Below are 21,880 nucleotides of genomic sequence, written 5' to 3'. Positions count from 1 at the left end.
GGAACCTAGAATTTCTAATGGAGATGAATTAGCCGAAACATATTTAACAGGAGATGAGTCATAGTCAGGGAGTTTACAAACAGATTTCAATTTAGAATACCAATCAACCGAAATAATGGAACAAACACTGCCTGAATCTAAGAGAGCTGTTATAGGCTCGTTATTTAACTCAATCTTAAGAAAAGGAACAGGTGCGGGGGTATCCGCCGCAATCCTAAGACACTCTTTAGGGCATTCAAAAGATGAATTTGAAGGCTGGTCGTTCTCTGCATTTACAACCTGTTTACTAGGGGCTGAGTCTCGGGAAGATGGATTAGTCGGCTCAGCCGACGCCACTAGTCACTTTTTATTATTGGCATAGCTGGAATTTGCACCAGAAGTTGAGCAGGAGGGGGTGCTATTTGAGTTTGGGCAATTCTTGGCGATATGTGAGAAGGCCCCACACTTAAAACAGCCTTGTGATGACCCTGCTCCATTCCTTGTCCCACTTGACTTGATCAGAGGACACTTATTCCGCAGATGTTCAGGCGACCCGCAAGCATAACATTTACGGGGATTGACTGGTCGGCGAGGTGGAGGCCGAGTGTTACTAAAGGAAGGCGGGGGTTCTTTCGCGACACGCAAAGAATCGGCGTATCTAACTCCTTCCGCTGAGACGGCCAATGCTTCAAGTTCAGAGAAGGTTTGCGGACACGCCGCGAAACACAAATATGACCTGTAGGATGGCGAAATACCTTCTACAATAGCCTGCACAATCTGATCTTCAGGAAAGTGCAGAGCAAACACCCTAGTGTAGAATTTGATATCTTGAATGAAATCAGCCAAGTTTTCATCCAAGCGCTGTACACGGTAATAGTACTTCTGAATCAGGGAGGACCTGGCCCTAGCCGGGATGAAGTTCGCTAGCAAATGGGCATGGAAATCCTCAATAGATGATTGCTCGGCAATGGCTCTTACGATTTTATCAGAGAGAATACCAATAGCATACGGATAGATAATTTGCAAAATTTGACATGGCGAAAGAGAAAAAACAAGAGCATGATCCTGAAATTCCACTAGAAATCTTAAAAATGAAATTACATCACTGGTGGTGTTGACGGAAAACTTAGAGATACCTCTAAGCAACATTGCCAATGGATGAGGCAAGCTACTGAACCCAGGTGACATAGTCGTTAAAGGTTTCAATGGCAAAGAAGTTAATTCAGAGCGGATGTTACCCAATGACGCACGGCGTTCAGATTCGTTGTTCGATGGGGCAGAGATAGTTTGAGCCGCAACGGTTATCCTATTGACTTCTCCCTGAGGAGGCTCTTCATCACTACCTACGTTCACTGTGGCGGGTTGATCAGTTTTGGGAGGAACTTCGCCGGTTAGCAATTGAGTGACCTTATTAGACAATTCAGAAATAGTTTCAAGGAGCGTATTAGCGTCCTTCCTCTGAACGTCATTCACCTTTAGAGACAACAGATCATTAACTCTATTTGCAAAGTGATACAGCCTGCCTTGCACACGCTTAATTTGATTAGGAGACGGATCGTTTTCATCAAAAAAGCTGACTACAGATGCTAGCCCAGTAATATTCTCGACGATCGTGGAAAGAGAGTCATCAATTTCTTTCTCTCCCAAATTGGGGATGGAAATGGGCAAATCAAGGGACTCTCTAAGCTTGTTGGTGTCGATTGCAACCGTGCCTCCAGATTGCACATTTCTGATAGTTAACTCGTATATCAACTCCTCTTTGCGCAAATAGTTAAGGAGGAGAACATCGCGAGGGCCGGGCATGATGACAGAACAATTTTGAAAAACTCAAAAAATTCCAGCAACTGAGAAAATTGTTAGAGTTCGAATCAAAGCAATGTTTAGCCGTCAAAAGGGGCTAAATTGAGACCCATTCAACCACGCTCTGCTACCACTTGTTACCGTGTTTTAGCGGTAGGTAGAGGCGTAAGAAGGTGCAGGCGTGAATGGGTTTCAAACTACGGAATCAAAGTTAATGTAAAAGTAATTTAAAATTTAACTAGGTTATATTTTCTTTTCAAAAACAAAGCAATAACAGACATGGCAGGTACAATGTAGCAAAACAAGGGGAGATACAATATTTACAGGTTTTGGGCTTCATGCCCTGACTTCTGCGATCAGCTCAGTTTTACCACAAACACAAGTTTTAACAGAGGGGCAGAAAACCCCATTCATCCCTAGGAGCCCCTGGCTCCGAATTACACAGAAAAGCCTCCACGAGGCATATGACACTCCATTTTCAAAAGAGCGATCCGCTCTTAAAATTTAAGCCTCTCAAAGGCCACACCAAACTCTACCTTCAAGCTGTCCTCTAAGGACGTATTCACAGGGGTAAAATACCCAACCTACAGAGGTCTATTACATGAAAAGAAGGTTGATTATATGACCTCTAAAATAACAATTTGAGAGGAGGCGATCTTGCACTCCTAATACACTTTGTTTTTTTTTTAAAACCTAATCTGGCTCTGGGCCGCTAACGCAAGGGCTAATCCCATACTACAGAGGTGACTTAGAGAAGAACACTTTACATTACATAAACGAAGAATAGTTTGAAAAAATAAGTTCACCTCAAAACAACTGTGAGTGGGAGCTCGAGAGGGTTAGCACTCTCTATCCCAATATGTAGCTTTACAAGAAAAAGATGAAAAGAGTAATTACATTTTAGGAAAAGGTTACATGATGGAAATGCTTCGAACCCGCCGCGAGTGTTAAACTGCCGACCTAGGAAGAAAAGAAGTTATTAATAGGCCATTACCTGGTGTTGAACGGCTGAAGAAGAAAGAGGCGCTTCCCGCCTCCTGCTATGTACTTAATACACAGAAAGATGGAACAGAAGTGGCCCGGAGACCCCAAAATCAGCAGTTTATATCCTCTCGCGGAAGATTCTAGGCGTTAGGGGAAAGAAAACACCCTCCCACAAAATCTTTATTGGCTAGGGAAAAGAAACCCCTACATAGAGGAAGAAGAAACACATTATTGGTGGAAAATTAATTAAAGAAATTCGGGATTGGCTAGATCCAAAATAAGGGGAAAAAGAGGGGTATACAGCCAACTTAAACAATGACAGGAGGAAATTTAACAAAGAACAAACTCTTGAAATAAAAATTTCTCCAACAAAATAGTTCTTTGACTCCGCACTAGGTCGCACTATTGTTGATCTTCAGTAGTGTCCTCTAGAAGAGAAAGTTCACACTTCTTACTTCAAGCGAAACAAAAACACATCAAAAGTGACACAGTTCAAAAACTCAAAATTTTCCACGTGGTGACATCTTCTGAGAAAGTAGAGAATTAATAGAATAGATAAAGTTCAACCTTCCTCCAGAAGAGGAGTTTCAACTGGCGCAACTTTTAAATAAACGGTGTAGAGGTGTACCGCCCGGTACAATTATTATTATTATTATTATTATTATTATTATTATTATTATTATTATTATTATTATTATTATTATTATTATTATTGTTACCGTGTTTTAGCGGTAGGTAGAGGTGAAAGAAGGTGCGGGCGTGAACGGGTCTCAAACTACAGAATCAAAGTTACTGTAAAACTTAACAAGGTTATATTTTCTTTTTAAAATAAGGAAATAACAAACATGGCAGGTACAGAGTAGCAAGTCAACAAAATGTAGGTACAATATTTACTGGATTTGGGCTCAGCGCCCTTACTTCACAATTCGTGGGCAATCAGCCCAACCTTACTTCAAAATAAGTTTTACCAGAGGGGCAGAAAACCCCATTCATGTTCAGGAGCACTTGCTCCAAATTACACTGAAAAGCCTCCACGAGGCATACAACACTCAATTTTCGAAAAAGAGCCACTCGCTCTCAACTTTAAGCCTCTCAAAGGCCACACCAAACTCCACCTTCAAGCTGTCCTCACTGGACATAGACACAGGGGTAAAATACCCAACCTACTGAGGTCTATTAAATGAAAAGGGGGTAATTACATGACCTCTAAAATAACAATTTGAGAGGAGGCGATCTGCACTCCTAATACACTTGTTTTTAAAACCTAATCTGGCTCTAGGCCACTAATGCAAGGGCTAATCCCATACTACAGAGGTGACTTTAGAAAAGAACGATTTGTTTTACGTTAACGAAGAATAGGTTGAGAAAAATAAGTTCACCTCAAAACAATATGATTGGGAGCTCGAGAGGGTTAAGCACTCTCTATCCCGATATGCAGTTTAAAAGATGGAATAGATACAAGTTCCTTTACATTTTAAGGAAGGTTACATAATGGAAAAACTTCGGACCCGACCCGAGAGTTAAACTGCTGAGCTAGCAAAGAAAGAAGTTATTAATTGGCCATTACCTGGTTGTTGACCGCCGCCGAAGGAAGAGGCGCTTCCCGCCCCCTGCTATGTACTTTACACACCGAAAGATGGAACAGAAGTGGCCTGGAGACCCTAAAATCAGCAGTTTATATTCTCTCGCGGAAGGTTCGAGGCGTTAAGGGAATGAAAACACCCTCCCACAAATTCTTTATTGGGTAGGATACAGCAACATATTCAAGTTGGGGGAAGATAGATCCGATTGGACAGAAATTAATAAAAGAAATTCGGGATTGGCTAAATACCAAACAAGGGGAAAGAGAGGGGTATACAGCCAACTTAAACAATAACAGAAAGAAATTTAACAAGAAACAAACTTTTGAAATAAAAATTTCTCCGAAAATAGTTCTTTCACTCCGCACTAGGGTGCACTATTGTTGATCTTCAGTAGTGTCCTCTAGAAGAGAAAGTTCACACTTCTTACTACAAGCAAAACAAAAATATGTCGAAAATGACACAGTTCAAAAACTCCAAAATTTCCAAGTAGTGACATCTTCTGAGAAACTTGAAAATTAATACCGTCAATAAAGTTCAGACTTCCTCCAGCAGAGGAGTTTCAACTGGCGCACATTTTAAATTAGCGGCGTGGAGGTGTACCGCCCGGTACAATTATTATTATTATTATTATTATTATTATTATTATTATTATTATTATTATTATTATTATTATTATTATTATTATTATTATTATTATTAACAAGTTTGAAGTATGAGTTGATCGTCACGGCAATATGCAGATTTACAACAGCGTATTTAGCGTTTTTTTGTAGCACGTAGGACGATTATTTCACGAGCCGCCACTGCCGGGTTTACAAGTAGGCTAATTTCCGTGAAATTTTAATTCCGTGTATACATAGTGTGTTACTCCTCCTCATTTCAATGCTCGTCCGACTCGTTGACTGAATGCTCTGCGCACTGGCCTTCGGTTCGGAGGGTCCCGGGTTCGATTCCCAGCCGGGTCAGGGATTATAATTTTCATTGCTTAATTCCAATGGCTCTGGGACTGGGTGTTTGTGCTGTCCCGAACATCCCTGCAACTCACACACCACACATAACACTATCCACCACAATTACACGCAGTTACCTATACATGTCAGATGCCGCCCACCCTCATCGGAGGGTCTGCCTTACAAGGGCTGCACTCGGCTAGAAATAGCCACACGGAATTATTATTATTTCAATGCTCGTGATTATTGTATATGTCGCATGCATGGCTGAATGGTCAGCTTTGTGACCTTGTGATTAATTCTTCTGGCCCGGGGACTGGGTGTTTGTGTTTGTCCCCTCACTTTCCTTTTCATATTAACACAACACACTACACTACTAACTACCACAGAAATAGTGATTACATCCCTCCATATAGGGTTGGCGTCAGGAAGGGCATCCAGCCGTAAACATGGCCAGATCTACATGTGCAACACAGTTCGCACCTGCGACCCCACAGTGTGGGAAAAGCGGTAGAAAAGGAAGAAGGAGAAGATTGCAGGAATGTTATGACCGGTGATGACTTCGTTGAATGTCGTAATTTTTCAGCTAACATTAGGTACCCTCTATGGACAGGGATACTAGGCAGGATTAGGAGCGAGGTAGTTAGTTATTGTTTTCCTTACTGGCTAGAAAGTGTTATTGCAGCTCATCTCATAGCTCAGCATGTCACAGCCGTGGGACTACATTTTGTTCTGGTTTTTGCCAGCAGTTAGAGTAGTGATCTGGCTAGTGATAGGACCATTGGGCTGGATTGGCGGGTAAACACAGGGGGACCTTTAGCATACCCTATACCCGTAATATTGAAAGAAACATTCTGACAGATAATGCTGGAGGGAGGAGCACTACACGGTGTTGCCACATTCCTTCGCTTCCAGCTCACCTGTTCGTTCGTTCAGACCGCTGTGCTCAGAAATGAGAGGTTTGGCAACTCCAAGCAACACGAGCCGGCTAGCAGGCTTATCTCCATGGCAACCGCAGTGGACCAGCCCATGTTTCTATGGCAATCCCCTTCTCCCTCACTCACACTCAGGCAGGTAGTAAACCGACCTCCCTCTAAGAACTGTCAGAATGCTTCTTTTAGTTTTACGACCTTAGTGTCCTGCTAAACTGTGATAAAAGTGCGAAGTGACAAAAAGTAAGACTACTGAGGCATACATGACAATTTGAAACTGCGCGGATTTCTTGATTTCATCAAAGATGGTAGCCGTGCGCTAACACATGATGCGAGCTCTATCGGAGAAAACGGAAAACTTGGCTTCAGGACAGTCGACCCTCTTCTCCTTGAGCTGACGCATAGCAACATATAAAATGGTCGCAAATCTCACATTTACAGTCTCTGTTTTAATTCTTCTATATATTTCTAGGGGCGTGTTGGTGGGTCCCTGGCGTGTATAAGGGAAGGATATTTCATCTACGCTATTCCAGATATCCTTTCTCACCAGGTTAGGCTGATGATACACAGAGCGGTTTTTGCCGACTGTGACGAAACCACTGCCTGCTCGAACTGCATCTAAAATGACTGCTTATAAGCAGTCATTGGGTGCGTATCGAGCAGGCAGTGGACAAAACACATTAGTGAGCGTGACGTTAGGTGAGGAAGCTAGCTAAAATTACCGAAAAATAAAGGATTGTTCTTATTCTTATTCCAAAAGACTACTTAGTTTATATGTCCTTTTACGTGTATATTATTGAATTTCAAAGATACTTCATGATATCTAATACAAGAATACCTACCATTGATGCAATCGCCGCGTAAATTTAGCCACGCCCGACTAGAGCGAAGCATCAAGTCAGCCGTGATTCAGCTGAATGTAATAAATCTATGGCGCTAGAGCGCGCACAAAGTCTTCAAAACGCTCGCTGCACCGCCAGCTACACGACAGGCCGAGTCGGCAAATCTGCCGCCTGTCGGCGAGCACCGCTGTGTCTGTTTCATCCCATCTGATACAATAGAAACATGCGCCGACTCGGCTGCCGACTCGGCGAAAACCGCTCCGTGTGTCATTAGCCTTATTCACTTCCTCATTTCGTATGAGACATCCTTTAGTCGACTCTTGTTCGCTTCAATCCCAGAGCCAGTAGTCGTGACTGAGGGCGTTGCTCCCCTCCAATTTGTGGAGAAAATGTGACATTTTTATTGGATTTTAGCCGACTGAAACTAGGTGTCATAGGAATTATTAAAAAATGCCAATTGTGCAAGCCCTGTTGTCTTATTCCCTATTTCTTTCCTTTATTTTCTTCAATTATTAACCAAGTTATTAGCGGAAATACGCACAAAATGTCGTTCGTCGCGGCTAACCAATTTGTATAACGCCACAAGTTGTTGAGAAGTGAGGAAGGTTAGCAGGGTCATGGACATTCTTCTGGCAGTCTGGCACTTTCTTAGTGTTTAGTCAAATGCTGACTGGTTTTTAATTGTATAATCACGCCGCACTTCTATTTAATTGTAATACATGTGTATTATTGTTCCTTTGGTGAAAGTTTTATTGTATAGTATTGAATCAAAATCTCAAAGATACTACAACCTGTGTCTGAAAAGTTCGATGAATGGTCTCATGAAATAAAGACAACGTAAGTTACACACAAAATTCCTTAACTGGCCTTCAAAGTACTCTCCGTTAGCTACAACATACTTTTGACATCGACTGTAAAGCTGCTGGAAGCTGGCGGTAAACGCTTCTTTTGGAATCTCCCGGAGAACCGTTGTCACGCGTTGTTGGATACCTGCTACACTGTCGAACCGGTGACCTTTCAGGGCTAATTTAATACGGGGGAACAAAAAAAAATTGCCGGCGCCAAATCCCGAGAATACGAAGGGTGTGGAAGAACAGTCACCTGGCGTTCAGCGAGAAACTGGGTCACGCGGATCGCGGTGTGCGGACGGGCATTATCGTGGAGGAGCTTCCACTGTCCACTCCGATACAGTTCAGGCCAAACCCGTCTGATGCGTTGCAGTAGCCGTTTCAAAACTTCCTTGTAGAATTCCGCGTTGACAGATGTACCCTGGTGTACAAAGGCATGATGAATGACACCATTGTTGTAAAAAAGGCGATCAGCATTTTCTTAATCTTGGACTTCGTGCGCCGACTTTTGTTGGGAGGCGGAGAAGACGCTGAACACCACGCCATTGACTGTCTCTTGGTCTCCGGATCATACTGGTAGCACCACGACTCGTCTCCTGTAATGATGGTTTTCAACAACTCCGGATTTTGGTTATAAACGTCAATGAAATCTCCCGACGTTTCCATCCGAGTTTGCTTCTGCTCGTCTGCCAGCTTGTGCGATACAAACCGGGCACAAATCTCCCGCTTTTTCAAATGTTCGTGAACAATGGTCCTTACACTGTCCCTACCTACACCCACTTCATCTGCTATCATTCGTAAAGACAGTCTCCGATCATTCGCAAGCATCTGTCGCACTCGTTCGATGTTGTCTGGAGATGTGCTTGTGGTTCGTCGACCCAAGCGCGCCTCGTCCTCAACACCTTTCTTTCCCTCTCGAAAGCGTTTAAACCAGTCAAAAACGCACTTTTTACTCACTGCTTGAGCGTGGTAAACTTGCACTAACATTGCGTGTGTTTTCGTTGCCGTTTTGCCCAGGTAGAATCAAAAGTTCATGTTAACGCGTTGCTCCGTGTTGCACTCCATTGTGCAATGACACGACTCCGTGCGATGTGTTGCAGCGTTCAACTCCGTTTAACAGTGTTGAGTTGACCGATAGGGGGCACAATGCGTATGCGCGAGCGCATCGCCCGAACAAACTAGGCGACCATTCACAGAACTTCGCACTTAAGTTGGTAAACTGTCAACATTTATCTCTCTGTCGAAATTCTCTCAGAGAACATTAAAACTTACAGTTTTTATGCATATGCACCCCCTCCTGTACACAAACTATATCCCACAAACACGCGTACTTTTTTCTTTTTCTGTACACCCCCCCCCCCCACTTCTAAATTCCAATCGCCGCTACTGCCCAGCGCCATTACGTTTGTGAGGCGTCGGGAATTTTGTATATTACCATCTATCTTCTATCAATACTTCAATTTTTGGAAGAGGTAGGTAGATCTCTTTCTTTTTCTCCTCGACAACATTATCTCTACTTTAGGATGTACGATCGCTCTCCACTTCACGTTTCCTGCAAGCTGTTTCTTCTGTTGACCTCCTTCCTTCAAAAGCAAAATAAGGACGCTCGGATCTGATCGAAAGTGGTCAACGTGGTCCAACGTTAATTCTAGAATGCTTGATCTTTCAGTCTTCTCGTAAGACAGTTCCTCTTCTTCGCCATTAGTTCATTCATTGCTCTGCATTGTATTCTGATGTAGATAACAGGAATCATATGTCTCCAGCTCTTTGCTTTTATTGTTTATTTAAATGAATTCTGTAAAAGCAAGCGTTCTTCTGCAACGTGATCGGTGTGATGTGTGGCAAGTCTTTCATCTGGGTGATTGTGAGGACGACTATGATGATGATGACATTGGGAGAGGGTGAAACCCGATGTCGACACAGCCTACTCCTGTCGAGTAACACCAAAGGGTCTGCTAATGCTTAAAGTCTCCATTCGACGGACGAGTCACTATCAGCAGCTCCATATGAACATTACGAATGCTTTTAGCATGCGATGTAATGATTAGAAACTTTACGCACCACTTCTGCCAGCCAACATTCTGATGTTCCCATCAGTCGAACTCGAACCGTTTAACTACGGTGTCAGACCATATAGACTTTACGCCTCAATGATCATGGCTCTGAAGCTAGTGTGCACAACACTGGCAGGTCCGCGCTCTCTGTTCCTCATCTCCTCCTGAACCACTGGAGCATTTTCAACGAAACTTCGTTCACATTGACTTACCTGAAGGCGTAGACACCACTATAGCCCCTAAGGATGCCAGTGGGGGTGGCATAAAAATAATGCCGAATCTATAGTTTTGTGGGTCGATGACATTTGGATGCTGTAAGTCCAAATTCATGGGAGTTGAGAAGGGTTGGCTGGTAACAGTCCAGTGACAGTTGCGGTGCGGAAGTGGGTGTTTGGTCTCCAAACGATACCGGGACACTTCTTTAACATGTTAACTGGGGATGAGGAAGACGGTGCTCAGGCCCAAATGTGTTCGGTGACCAATTAGTAAGGGATTATGGCCTGGTCGTTATCCAGAACAGCGGGAAGGACCGGTAGGCACTCGTTGGGTGGTCGCTGTACTCTGTGGGTCGTGTGTCGTGTCAGGTGAATGAAAGGGACACCAAAGGCTTCGAACTTCGGAAAGAGGACTCTAGCTTATTTGTGCCAGGCTCGACGGTTTCATCTTTCCTATCCGACCTCCGTTGGTCAACTCTGGTTATTTTCCTACCTGAGAGTTTTACATTTTCGAGGCTTAGGGACTCTTTTATTTCATGCCCTTCTTGGCCGTTGCCTTTCTTTTTTCGCTACCTTCATTTATCGAAGTGACGGGCCTCTCAAAATTTTCCCTCTGATTAGTGTTAATAGTGGACGGTTGTATTCCTCTTATTTATTCACCTTCGGGTTCCACGGGAAAATATGCCTAACCAGCAGATTCAAAGCCCCAGACGAAGAATGTATGTGCCTGTCCTAGGTACCACCTGATGAACTGTACCAAACAAACACAACGCATCAACACACTTGCTAAGGACTGGTAAAAACGAAGAGATATACCAAAAGAAAAACATTGACAAATTGTAACCTTTAACACATATGTACACATTGTGTTTAATTTCAATAACATTATTTACTCACATTTCACTTAGTATACTGCGAGAACTTGAAATGATCCACCTGCCCAGTTCTGTATTCCCGACCTGCAATTCAGTCCTTTTAGGTTTCTTTCCTACTGACGTGAAGTGCACCTGCACTTGTTTCCCATTAGATTGCAGGCTTTCAGCACAGTTCCAAGTCGTCGGCATTGGTTTCATTTGCCTTTACTATTGGCGAAGTTACGACTCATAGTCCTCCCTTACCACGTCACAGTACAGTGAATATTTTATGTAAAAATCTCATTTGTAATATACAGTCAAAATATACACGTCAAGAAAGGTTTGGAATACCGCCAAAACGAGTCTTCTTCTTCTTCTTCTTCTTCTTCTTCTTCTTCTTCTTCTTCTTTTGCTACCGCTTTTTCCCACACCTGTGGGGTTGCACATGTGGATTTGGCCCTGATTTATGACCCTCTTACTACGTGTTTCTGTGGTGGTTGATACCGCCAAAACGAGTCTTCAAGAGGAAATCAGAACTAAAATACCAATAACAGACACAAAGAAAGGTAATGAAGAATGGGATAATTTTAAGACAAGACTGGTTGGTAGCGCAGATAAAATAGAACAAGCAGAAGAGTTAGAGAGAAAAGAACATATTGGTGGAATGATAAAGTGAAAGAAGCCATAATGAAGAGGAATAAAGCTCTTGTTGTGGGTACGTCTGACAGAAGAATCAACAGCGACCGAACAGACAAAATAAATTGGAAGAGATGGCGAGAGAATATAGATACAGGAAGTTGGAAGTCAAGAGAATTGTACAGGAAAAAAAAGAGGAACGTTGGGAAGAATTTACAACTAAACTGAAAGAAGACAGTAAAAGGAATATGAAAATGATATGTGGAATAGTAAAAAGTAAAACATTAGATAAAGAAGCAAGTACAGCTCTGGTGACAGCAGATGGGAACATACTGTAATTCGCAATATGAAAGGTATCAGGGATGCAATGGAACAGTATTTTCACAAGCTCCTAAATGACCCTAATGAGATCTCTGGTAAGGGTGTAGGACAGAAAATAATAGAGGAAGATATCCCAATTACATGGACAGAAGTTGAGCAAGCTCTCCATAAGATGAGAAGTGGTAAGTCAACAGGAGTTGATGAAATTACAGCTGACATGATTAAAGCTGCTGGTTCACCAGGAATACAGTGGCTGTATAGAGTTCTCAGAAAAATATGGAAGGATAACGAAATACCTGAGATTGGACAAAAGGAATGATAGTTCCTATCTTTAAGAAAGGGAGTAGAAGGAAAAGTGAAAATTACAGAGGCATTACCCTCCTATCACATGGCTTTAAAATTACGGAGAAGATCATTGAAGCCAGAGTAAGGGATATACTAGAGCCTACATATCTTACAAGAGGAACAACATGGCTTTAGGGCTGGAAAAAGCACAACAGATCTGATATTTGCTTTGAGGATGTTGGCAGAGAAACACTGGGAAAGAGGAAAAGACCTAATTATTGTGTTTATGGACCTTGAAAAGGCGTATGATTAACTATATGGAAAAGTCTTAGAAAACTTGGTGTACCCGAGTACCTTATTAGGAAGATCCAAATGCTATATACTAAATGCAAAAGCTGCGTCAATATTGGAGTTGGTCACTCTGAATGGTTCAATACAACTAAAGGAATACAATAGGGAAGTGCTGTATCACCTCTTCTATTCATAGCAGTTTTGGATACCATTTTAAAGGAACTAAAAGGAAAAGGTAATAAAGATCTTCAGGCTCTGGTGTTTGCAAACGATGTGGCAATATGGGATGAAATGGAGGAGGGAGTGCAAAATAATCTGAATGCATAGTAAGAAGTTTGATGATTATGGAATGAAATTGAACCCATCAAAAACAGTAGCAATGAAAATTAGCAGACATAATACAGAATGCAACATAAAACTCAGGACCAGAAAGTTGAAGTAGTACACCAGTTCAGATAAGTGTAATGGCTAGTAATAACAGAGCTGAGACAGAAATAACAAACAGAGTAACCAAAGGCTCTAACTTTTATAGTATGGGATGAGAAGGTCCCACAAAGAACAAAAATGACCCTGTACAAGTCATATTTCATTCCCATCCTTACATATTCTCTGGAAACCTGCACACTAACATCAGAGGATTGTAGTAGGAATCAAGCCTGTGAAATGAAATTTCTTAGAACTGCCCTCCAAAAGACACGACTTGATCACTTGAAAAGGGATGAGATCCGATCTAACTTAGGTCTAAATGAATCGATGCAGGAAAGACTTCGGTCATCTAGACTTCAATGGTTTGGGCATGTTAAATGAATGAATAGCATAAGGTTACAATGTGTTATTTGGAAAAGAGAATAACAGGTAGAATGCCAGCTGAAAGACCAAGAAGTACTGTAGATGGATGGACCAACTGAGGGAAGACGTGGAGAGAAGAGAATGGAATTTGGAATCTGCCTTGGACAACAAAATATTTTTGAACAGGCAACTTTGAAAAACGCTCGTTTTCAAACACCCTATCCGGCTCGCTGGAAGGGCAAACTGATGATGATGCTGATGATGATTTATGCCGCATTGGCATAGGTACATTATTCATTAGACTATCACAAAGTGTTTACTACAGGCATGGACTAGCAGATGGTGCGTTGTCCCACATCACCAGACGCTATGGTCAGTTCGTGTCCACCCCTCAGTGACATGCCACGTAGACGAATACGAACGTTTGACAGGATTCAGATAGTGGCAGGCCATAATAACAAGATGTTACTGGTTGGATAAATGTCACACAAAGCAGGTGTGGAGAAAGTACAGAGAGACGAGAAATGTGAACGATACGCCTTTTTCTGTCTGGTCTTATATTACAACATCAGCGCAGGATTGTCATGTTTACCGATGAGACCAGCAATGGTTTGAGACGTGAAACTCGACGTACAATAATATGGAGAAGCCCTGGACAACGGCATCAGTGTAGGCATGTCCAGGAAGGCGATCCATATGTTGGCGGAAGTGTTATGTTTTGGGCAGGAATAACGCTGGGACGGCGGACCCCACTAATTCCCACCCAGGAGGCACTGAATGGCCTCCAATACATTCAAGACGGGCGAGTTGGCCGTGCGGTTAGGTGCGCGCAGCTGTGAGCTTGCATCCGGGAGATAGTGGGTTCGAACACCACTGTCGGCAGCCCTGAAGATGGTTTCCCGTGGTTTCCCGTTTTCACACCAGGCAAATACTGGGGCTGTACCTTAATTAAGGCCACGGCAGCTTCCTTCCCATTCTTAGACCTTTCCTATTCCGTCATCGCCATAAGACCTGTCTGTGTCGGTGCGACGTAAAGCAATTAGTAAAAAAAATATTCAATAGGCCCTTCCGAACTGTACTCGGCGCTCATTTCATCCCAGCAGATGGCAATGCGAAACCTCACCATCGTGGGACAGTGTTGCGGTCACCTCTCGAATGAATTGACCTTCACAGTCCCCAGACATTGACCATGCATAGGACATGCTGAAAGTGGCCATTTTAGAGCGTCCAATGGACAATGAGAGTTTCAAACTGTTGTTTTCTGGAATAATTTCAGAAGATGCCTTTTGTTTTGTTTTTTGTTCGGTATATATGTTCAAAATGTTTGATTTAGGGGGAAATATGTTTATTTTGTTAAATATTAATTGTAAAACTACCAAATGGTTGACTGTAAGAATCCGATGTAGTGATATCCATGTTATTCCAAACTTTTGTTGAGCCATGGTGCAAGATAATTCCCTGTCTGTTGTTTTCCTAGCATTTTCTTTTTTTTTTCTCGATGACGTCCTGCTGTGGCTATGTTTGTCTGTACCGTGTGCTTCAAAACGGCCGTTCTGATAGTGTTATATTGGTTTTGTCTATGTTTTAAAAGTGTGATGCGCGTACCTCATGAGAAACCCACATTCCTTGTGAAGCTTAGTACGTTGCGTGACAAGGGGACAGAAGAATCCAATGGTGGAGGAAGCGAGCAATTGCTGACCGCTATGTTGTTTTGGGCTTCTGTAAACTATACTCCATGAGGTTTCCTTTATCCACCGTCGATATACAGTATTGTTATTGGGGAACAGCTGCTTGCCTGTTCTCTCGGCGACCGTCGTTTGATTCCTGCTGTTCAACTCGTGGTGTCATGCGACCTTAAATCCCCTGCCACAACTTTCATGAGTGCATGAATGGACCCTGAAGCAAGCTGCGGAAGATTATTATTATTATTATTATTATTATTATTATTATTATTATTATTAATATTGTTATTATTATTTGGCATCCAGCAACAATCATTTCTTATTTCGGGTATAATCACAAGATACAGGTACTTCGGAGGTACGAAGGTGTAAGGTGTCTAAGCACCTCCGGTCCACGCTTGGGAGACGAATGTTATTTGCTGGGGACACTTCAATATAAATATAAAATATATATGGCTTGCGCGCAAATTGCCACGCAAATAGAATACCAATTATCATATTCCATGGTTTCCCATTTCTCTGTGTTTTGATTGGGAGGCAGCTTTACAGTTTTTAAAGAAGACTGTACCACAAAATTGATATTGAATGTCATAGAGACTCACACATGAATCACAGCGGTGGGATATTAAAATTAACCATTAAGCATCGCTTTTAGAAGGAAAATTAACGCAATATAAAGTCAAATAAATTTATAAAAAAATAGATGAATCGGGGCAGGCCTTTTGATTTGACGCCCTTAGGCGACCTACGCGTCGTGATGAACATGAAATGTTGAAGACGACACATACGCCCAGCCCCCGTGCCAGGGAAATTAACCAATTATGGTTAAAATTCCCGACCCTGCCGGGAATCGAACCCGGGACCCCTGTGACCAAAGGCCAGCACGCTAACCATTTAGCCATGGAGCCGGACAGTGCATGCTAATGAAATTGTTCAAAGCAAGATTTTGCGGTATCTACATTATAAAAGAAAATATATTATGCTTTTGCTACATCAAAGCGGTTTTTTAAGAAGTAATTTTAACCTGGCATCGCTGCATAATAACTTTAAACAAATTTGCAATTTTGTCTCCTTTCATGTTCTACAAATTAGAGCTGGTAAGAAAACAGTATTTCACTTTCAAAAATCGACAACATCTCAGTACTTGAATTCGCCATTTATTACAATGCTACGTTGTTACAACACACTTGTTCCAAGAATAGGTTTATTTTCAGAATCACACACGCCATCCATAAATATTTTAAGGCCTGTGGGTGGAGGTGGTAGACTAACACCTACGGTACGCCTGCCCGCCTTAAGAGGTGACTAAAAGGGGCCCCAGGGACTCTGAACTGGGGAGCCTGGGTTGGCGACCACGGGGCCCTTAGCTGAGTTGTAGCGTTGCGTCCACTTACTTGTGCTAGTCTTCTCACTTTCATCTATCCTATCCGACCTCTCTTGGTCAACTCTTGTTCTTTTCGGACCCCAACGCTATTGCGCGTGGAGGCCTAGGGAATATTTCATTTCCACGTCCTTGGTGGCCCTTGTCTTTCTTTGGCCGATGTCTTCACTTTATAAGTGCTGGACTTCTTCCATTTTTCCTCTCTGATTAGTGTTATATAGAAGATTGCTCAGTTGTACTAACTCTTAAAACAATGATCACCACCATCTAATTTATAAATTCAGATGCCATTCTCTTGTAGTGTCATAATCGGTACTCCTTAAGGTATTTATTATTATAGTCTTCAATCGCTTATTGGTTTTCGAATGTCTTTCTTTTAATTCAACAGTATGCAAAATACCCGCTACTACTTCCTCCTTGCCTTTACTTCCTTTCTTTATATTTGTTCTTACACGTATAAGTATTGGTGTATTAAGAAGGTACTGCCTGTGTACAGGAAGTTTCAAAGAGACAAATAAATAAATAAATAAATAAATAAATAAATAAATAAATAAATAAATAAATAAATAAATAAATAAATAAATAAATAAATAAATAAATAAATAAATAAATAAATAAATAATTGTGATGAATGAAGGGATGCACAAGGAACTCAAAATGTACAAGAATGGACCCTGTACTGTTTGTTGATGACATTGCGATTTGAGGAAAGGATATGAGAAAAGTCCAAGAATAGCGTGATACAGTAAAGGAGAAAGTTGGAAGACTGGAGAATTATAAATAATGGGAAGAAAAGCGAAAGGAGGGAGACGAAAGATGGGCAATAGACATTGGTAATAAAAATATTGAATTGTTTAGAGCCGTACTCAAATGAAACAAACAAACAATGACCACTTTGTGAGTCTGGGAGAAGAACTGCGCAGAAATTTGCTCATGAAAATGTAAGTTCACTTTATTGGCCTTTGACACTCGTGAATCATCACATCAGACTGAGATTGTTACTCCGCACCGCTGTGAAGGTCCATATCTACATACTTACCAAGGTGATTCACAGCAGACATGGATAGTGTGAAGCTGATGCAGATCACATTTATTACAGCGATTACAAGAGGGGCACAGACTCAGAAAAATACAGAAACATATAGCATGGGTTCATTTTATAAAGCCAAATCTTGTTTTATTAAAAAATATTGAGAAAATGAACGTGAGTTGAAATTAATTAATTTAGTTGCATATTTATTTAAAGTCTTCCATTGTGGATTTGAGGCAACAGTTTAATCATGACACTTCGTTCATGTATAATTATGTTTGTGTAATTCAATGGACATTCTTCTTTCAGGTTTTGTTAAAACTACTGTTCTGTTCTACTGGCAATTTTGACATCTTCTATTAGTTTTATGCCCCACGGACTCAGAGAGGTCTTATAGCTACAGGGCCTCAGCACAGAAGATCATATGCAGGGTTCGAACCCACCTCCTCCCGAGCAGCCAACTCACTTGGTAATCCTATATCATTATTTGTGACAGTGAGAATAGAGGGTGGGGGAAATATGGAACTGCTGGTCAATGACAACAAAAAATACTACATTTGCATCTTACCTTTGTTATTATTTAATTTATTGTTATTAAACATTACAATGTGCACAATCAGTGCCCACATTACAATATTTTATTGGCAGCTTTTTAAGATACGTGATTTAATTAACAAAAATATAATTATATAATTTGCCTTGACGTTACAGGCCTGAGGCATTTTATCGACCTATAACGCCCGGCAAACGGAAATATACAAAATCCGCAGATTTTATCGAGAAATAATATTTCATTATTTTTTTAAGAATTGTGATTGAATTGAATAATAATAGGCCCTTTCTCTATTTACATTTACAGTGATACATATACATCAACAGTTCTAATAATAAGAACAATGCCTTCAGACACCATCCTTACTGTAAAACGCGTTCGTCAGATATAGAAGAACACAACACGAAAAACAATGATTTGAATCTCCTTTGGAGAAAGAAAGCTACTAACAAGGGGAAGTAGATTAAAGGAGATCAAAACCGAAAGTTTTAAATCCGTGTACTTCATAATCTGTGTAATTTTGTCGTCGCCGCTCCGTGTTGTTTGGAATGCAATTCCACTAACCAATGACTGGTTGCACGACGATGTGTCAGCTCATATTGATAGCAGAATAATTTGGCATGGAGCTACGTCAACGCGATAAAGATACATCACACTCCGCGATGTCACACTACCAAGTGAAATAATCTTCGTTTACACAACAAACGCCAAGTTCCAAAGAGCTCCAGATCAACTCAGTCTGCTATCAAAATCAACAGTGAGGAAATAGTCTGTGAGCAATGACTGGGAGAGGCGGATACACTATACCCGTATCGGCTGTTGAAGTTCATCTGACGGGTACGCCAAATCACCTGGGATATTATAGTGTCTGGTTTCTTCAAAATTCTGGTGGGTGGTTTCGCTACAGCCCATATTATTAAGCGAGTGGGAAAAGAATTGCATCATGGATGAGACTACTTGAAATGTAGGTAGTCGGCTTTCACCATTGCTTGGATTCGTCCATCTTAAGCAGCCATCATGTCAAAAAGGAATTTTTCTGTGAAATTGCTGTATAACGAGTCTCGCTCAATGTTACGTCGTGCACACAAAACACAGGCGAATCTCGTTGTTTTCAGTAAAAAAAGGTTTAGTGGTTGTAATTCGGACGTTAAAAGGGTCCTGCATTCAACGCTCGAGTGCTGTTTGACAACAACATATCACATTGCCCAGTATACATCAATCCAACCTCAATTGGGCCAGGTTTGTAGTGTTATGTAAAAAGATCGAGGAACTTCTTTCGTTGACTCCCGGCGTCCATATCACCTCTTTAGTAGATGTGAGCTGAAAGAGAAAATAATATGTTAATCATCTTTCAATTAGAACACTTTTTATTACCCGTATGGAAGAGCACCGTACATTCGAGGCCTGTTCAAAATATAACAGAATTGTAACTAGCTGATGTAACCGTATTTCGCTACGGAATTCTAGGTTAAGTAGTGTATACGTTGTGAGTAAGATTGTATTAAACTGCATAGCTCATAACGTTATCCTAGAAACGCGACGAGGAAGTCACCAAAATATATTTTCTGGTGTGAAGACTGGGTTAGGGAATTTTCATTGTAATGGTAGGCCCTCTTGCCTACCATCAGTTACAATCAACTTCGGGAGTTTTCATTATAATGGCAGAGACTCTCCACCTACCTTTTTACATCTTCAGAAAGACTATCTTAGTGGTTTTCGCAACTGAAATCAACATAGATCATTACAATGATGCCAGTGGGAATGTCGCGATTAAAAGCAATGTTATCATATTAAATACTCGAGCAAATGAGAAACTAGACATTTTCTAAATTTAACGAACAGTACCACGCTGCCCATCTAACAGTCCCAAGTTCCAGAGCTGGAAACAATCTTCAATTTTGGGGGGTGGGGGACGAATAGTGTACAATGCCAGGGTAAAAACGATGCCTTTTTACTAATCTGTTTAATAGGAATACCCGATGAGTCGGAAAATCTCAATTCAGTACACTGGCGGGGGAGGGGGGGGGGAGGGAACTATCTGAATTGGAGGCAAATTTTCCCTCCAAGCCAGAGGAGAAATCACATCTATTCGCTGCTAATTTGGAATAAAATGAATGTAAAATTGAATAAAAGGGAAGAGGAAGAAGCTTTTATTAAGAAACGGCTCTCTTCAGGGTTGAATTTTGAGTTATTTAGTGAACTGCGGTGCTATAATTTGGAATAGACCAGATCATAAGTGAGCCTCTGCCATCATTCCGTTAAGTGTGCACACTGATTATTCCAATCAGCGCCTCAGAGTACGGATCGAATAGCTGGAATACTATGATGAACCAGTGTGTTACGTACCAGTAGTATCAGGAAATGTATGACCCAGAGAAATGGCATGCTGAAGATGAAAGTTATCTAACTCCCCAGCTATTTCCCCCCAGTATTCAGACAGGCTGTTATACTCGGCACGCAGCAGTAATCCCATCTATCGGAGCTGAGTGGCAGCATAAGAGGTAAAGAATATCACAACAAACCGTGGTCAATGTAATGTTATTGTTGATCAATTTTATGAGCTTTCGATATTGTAGGCCTTCACATTTAGTTTTCTTCCGGCTCTGAAATACCACTCTTATCATAATCGGTACGGTAAAGCTGAATAAAACATAAAGGATCGGAAATTGTATTCTGTATAACTTTTGTTATGTAGTACTTTTCGATAGGACCAATAATATAGGTATTTAAAAATTAAATTTTAGGCGCCTTCCCCTAAACTAACATTTCATCCAGGGTGACTAAAATCGTTTATATCTTACACTGTAGTTTTCTATTCCCCGACTCAGTATACCGATTTTTATTAAATTCTGTTTACCCATTTCCTCGTGGCTCGGCGTTGATGTGGACTTAGCAACATAAATACAAATGCATGAATATCTCCGTTACCATTGCCGGTACGGTAAAAATGTAGAAGACATAAATGGTCGGAAATGTAATTCTATATAACTTTAATTATGTAACATTTATCGATAGGACCACCAATAACATAAATATTTGAGGATTACATTTTAGGCTTTCCCCTAAACTACCATTTCACTCAGCGTGAATTAAATTATTTATAACCTAGATTGCAGTGGCTGATTCCCCTACTTCACATACCGATTTTCATTAAATTCCCTTCAGCCGTTTTCTCGTGATGCATGTACTGACAGACAGACAGACAGACAGACAGACGGAAAAGTGAATCGTGCATTTCCTTGTTACTGTGGACACGACCGATACAGAAATACTATCCTGAGCAATGTAGAGACAAATAATGCGATGTCTCAGCGGTTTCGGCGCTGTACAGTGTATCCGCCTTTTGCTGCATTTCTGAAACCATTATCCCCCTGTGGATGGGGCGGTAGAATAACACCCACGGTATCCCCTGTCTGTCGTAAGAGGCGACTAAAAGGCGCTCCATGGGCTCTCAATTTGGAGCGTGGGCTGGCGATCCCGGGGCTCTAGCTGAGTCCTGACATTATTTCCACTTGAGCCAGGCTTCTCACTTTCATATATCCTATCCGACCTCCGTTGGTCAACTCTTGTTCTTTTCCGACCCCGACGGTATCAGAGCACTCGAGGCCTAGAGAGTCCATTTTCACGCCCTTCGTGGCCCGTGTCTTTCTTTGACCGACACCTTCGTTTTTCGAAGTGTTGGATCCCTTCCGTTTTTTCTCTCTGATTGGTGCTATATAGAGGATGGTTGCCAACTGCACTTCCTCTTAAAACAAGAATCACCGAGGTCGATAGCTGCAGTCGCTTAGTGCAGCCAGTAACCAGTATTTGGAAGATAGTGGGTTCGAATCCTACTGTCGGAAGCTCTGAAGATAGTTTTCCATGGTTTCCC

At 41.6% G+C, this 21,880-nt stretch overlaps 1 protein-coding gene across 4 annotated transcripts in view; it reads right to left on the bottom strand.

The window, feature by feature from the left end:
• Positions 1–18,020: 18,020 nt before the first annotated feature.
• Mf (myofilin) overlaps positions 18,021–21,880 on the bottom strand; it is a 44,592-nt gene continuing 40,732 nt past the window's right edge. For all 4 annotated transcript variants that reach the window (XM_067155354.2, XM_067155355.2, XM_067155356.2 and 1 more), the window contains one exon: positions 18,021–19,329. In XM_067155354.2, coding sequence (XP_067011455.1) covers positions 19,316–19,329 — 14 coding nt within the window. In that variant the 3' untranslated portion in view covers positions 18,021–19,315. The remainder of the gene's footprint in view (positions 19,330–21,880) is intronic.

This window comes from Anabrus simplex, chromosome 11 (assembly GCF_040414725.1).
Source record: "Anabrus simplex isolate iqAnaSimp1 chromosome 11, ASM4041472v1, whole genome shotgun sequence".
In the NCBI taxonomy this organism is placed as follows: domain Eukaryota; kingdom Metazoa; phylum Arthropoda; class Insecta; order Orthoptera; family Tettigoniidae; genus Anabrus; species Anabrus simplex.
This window is presented reverse-complemented; position numbering and strand designations above follow the sequence as displayed.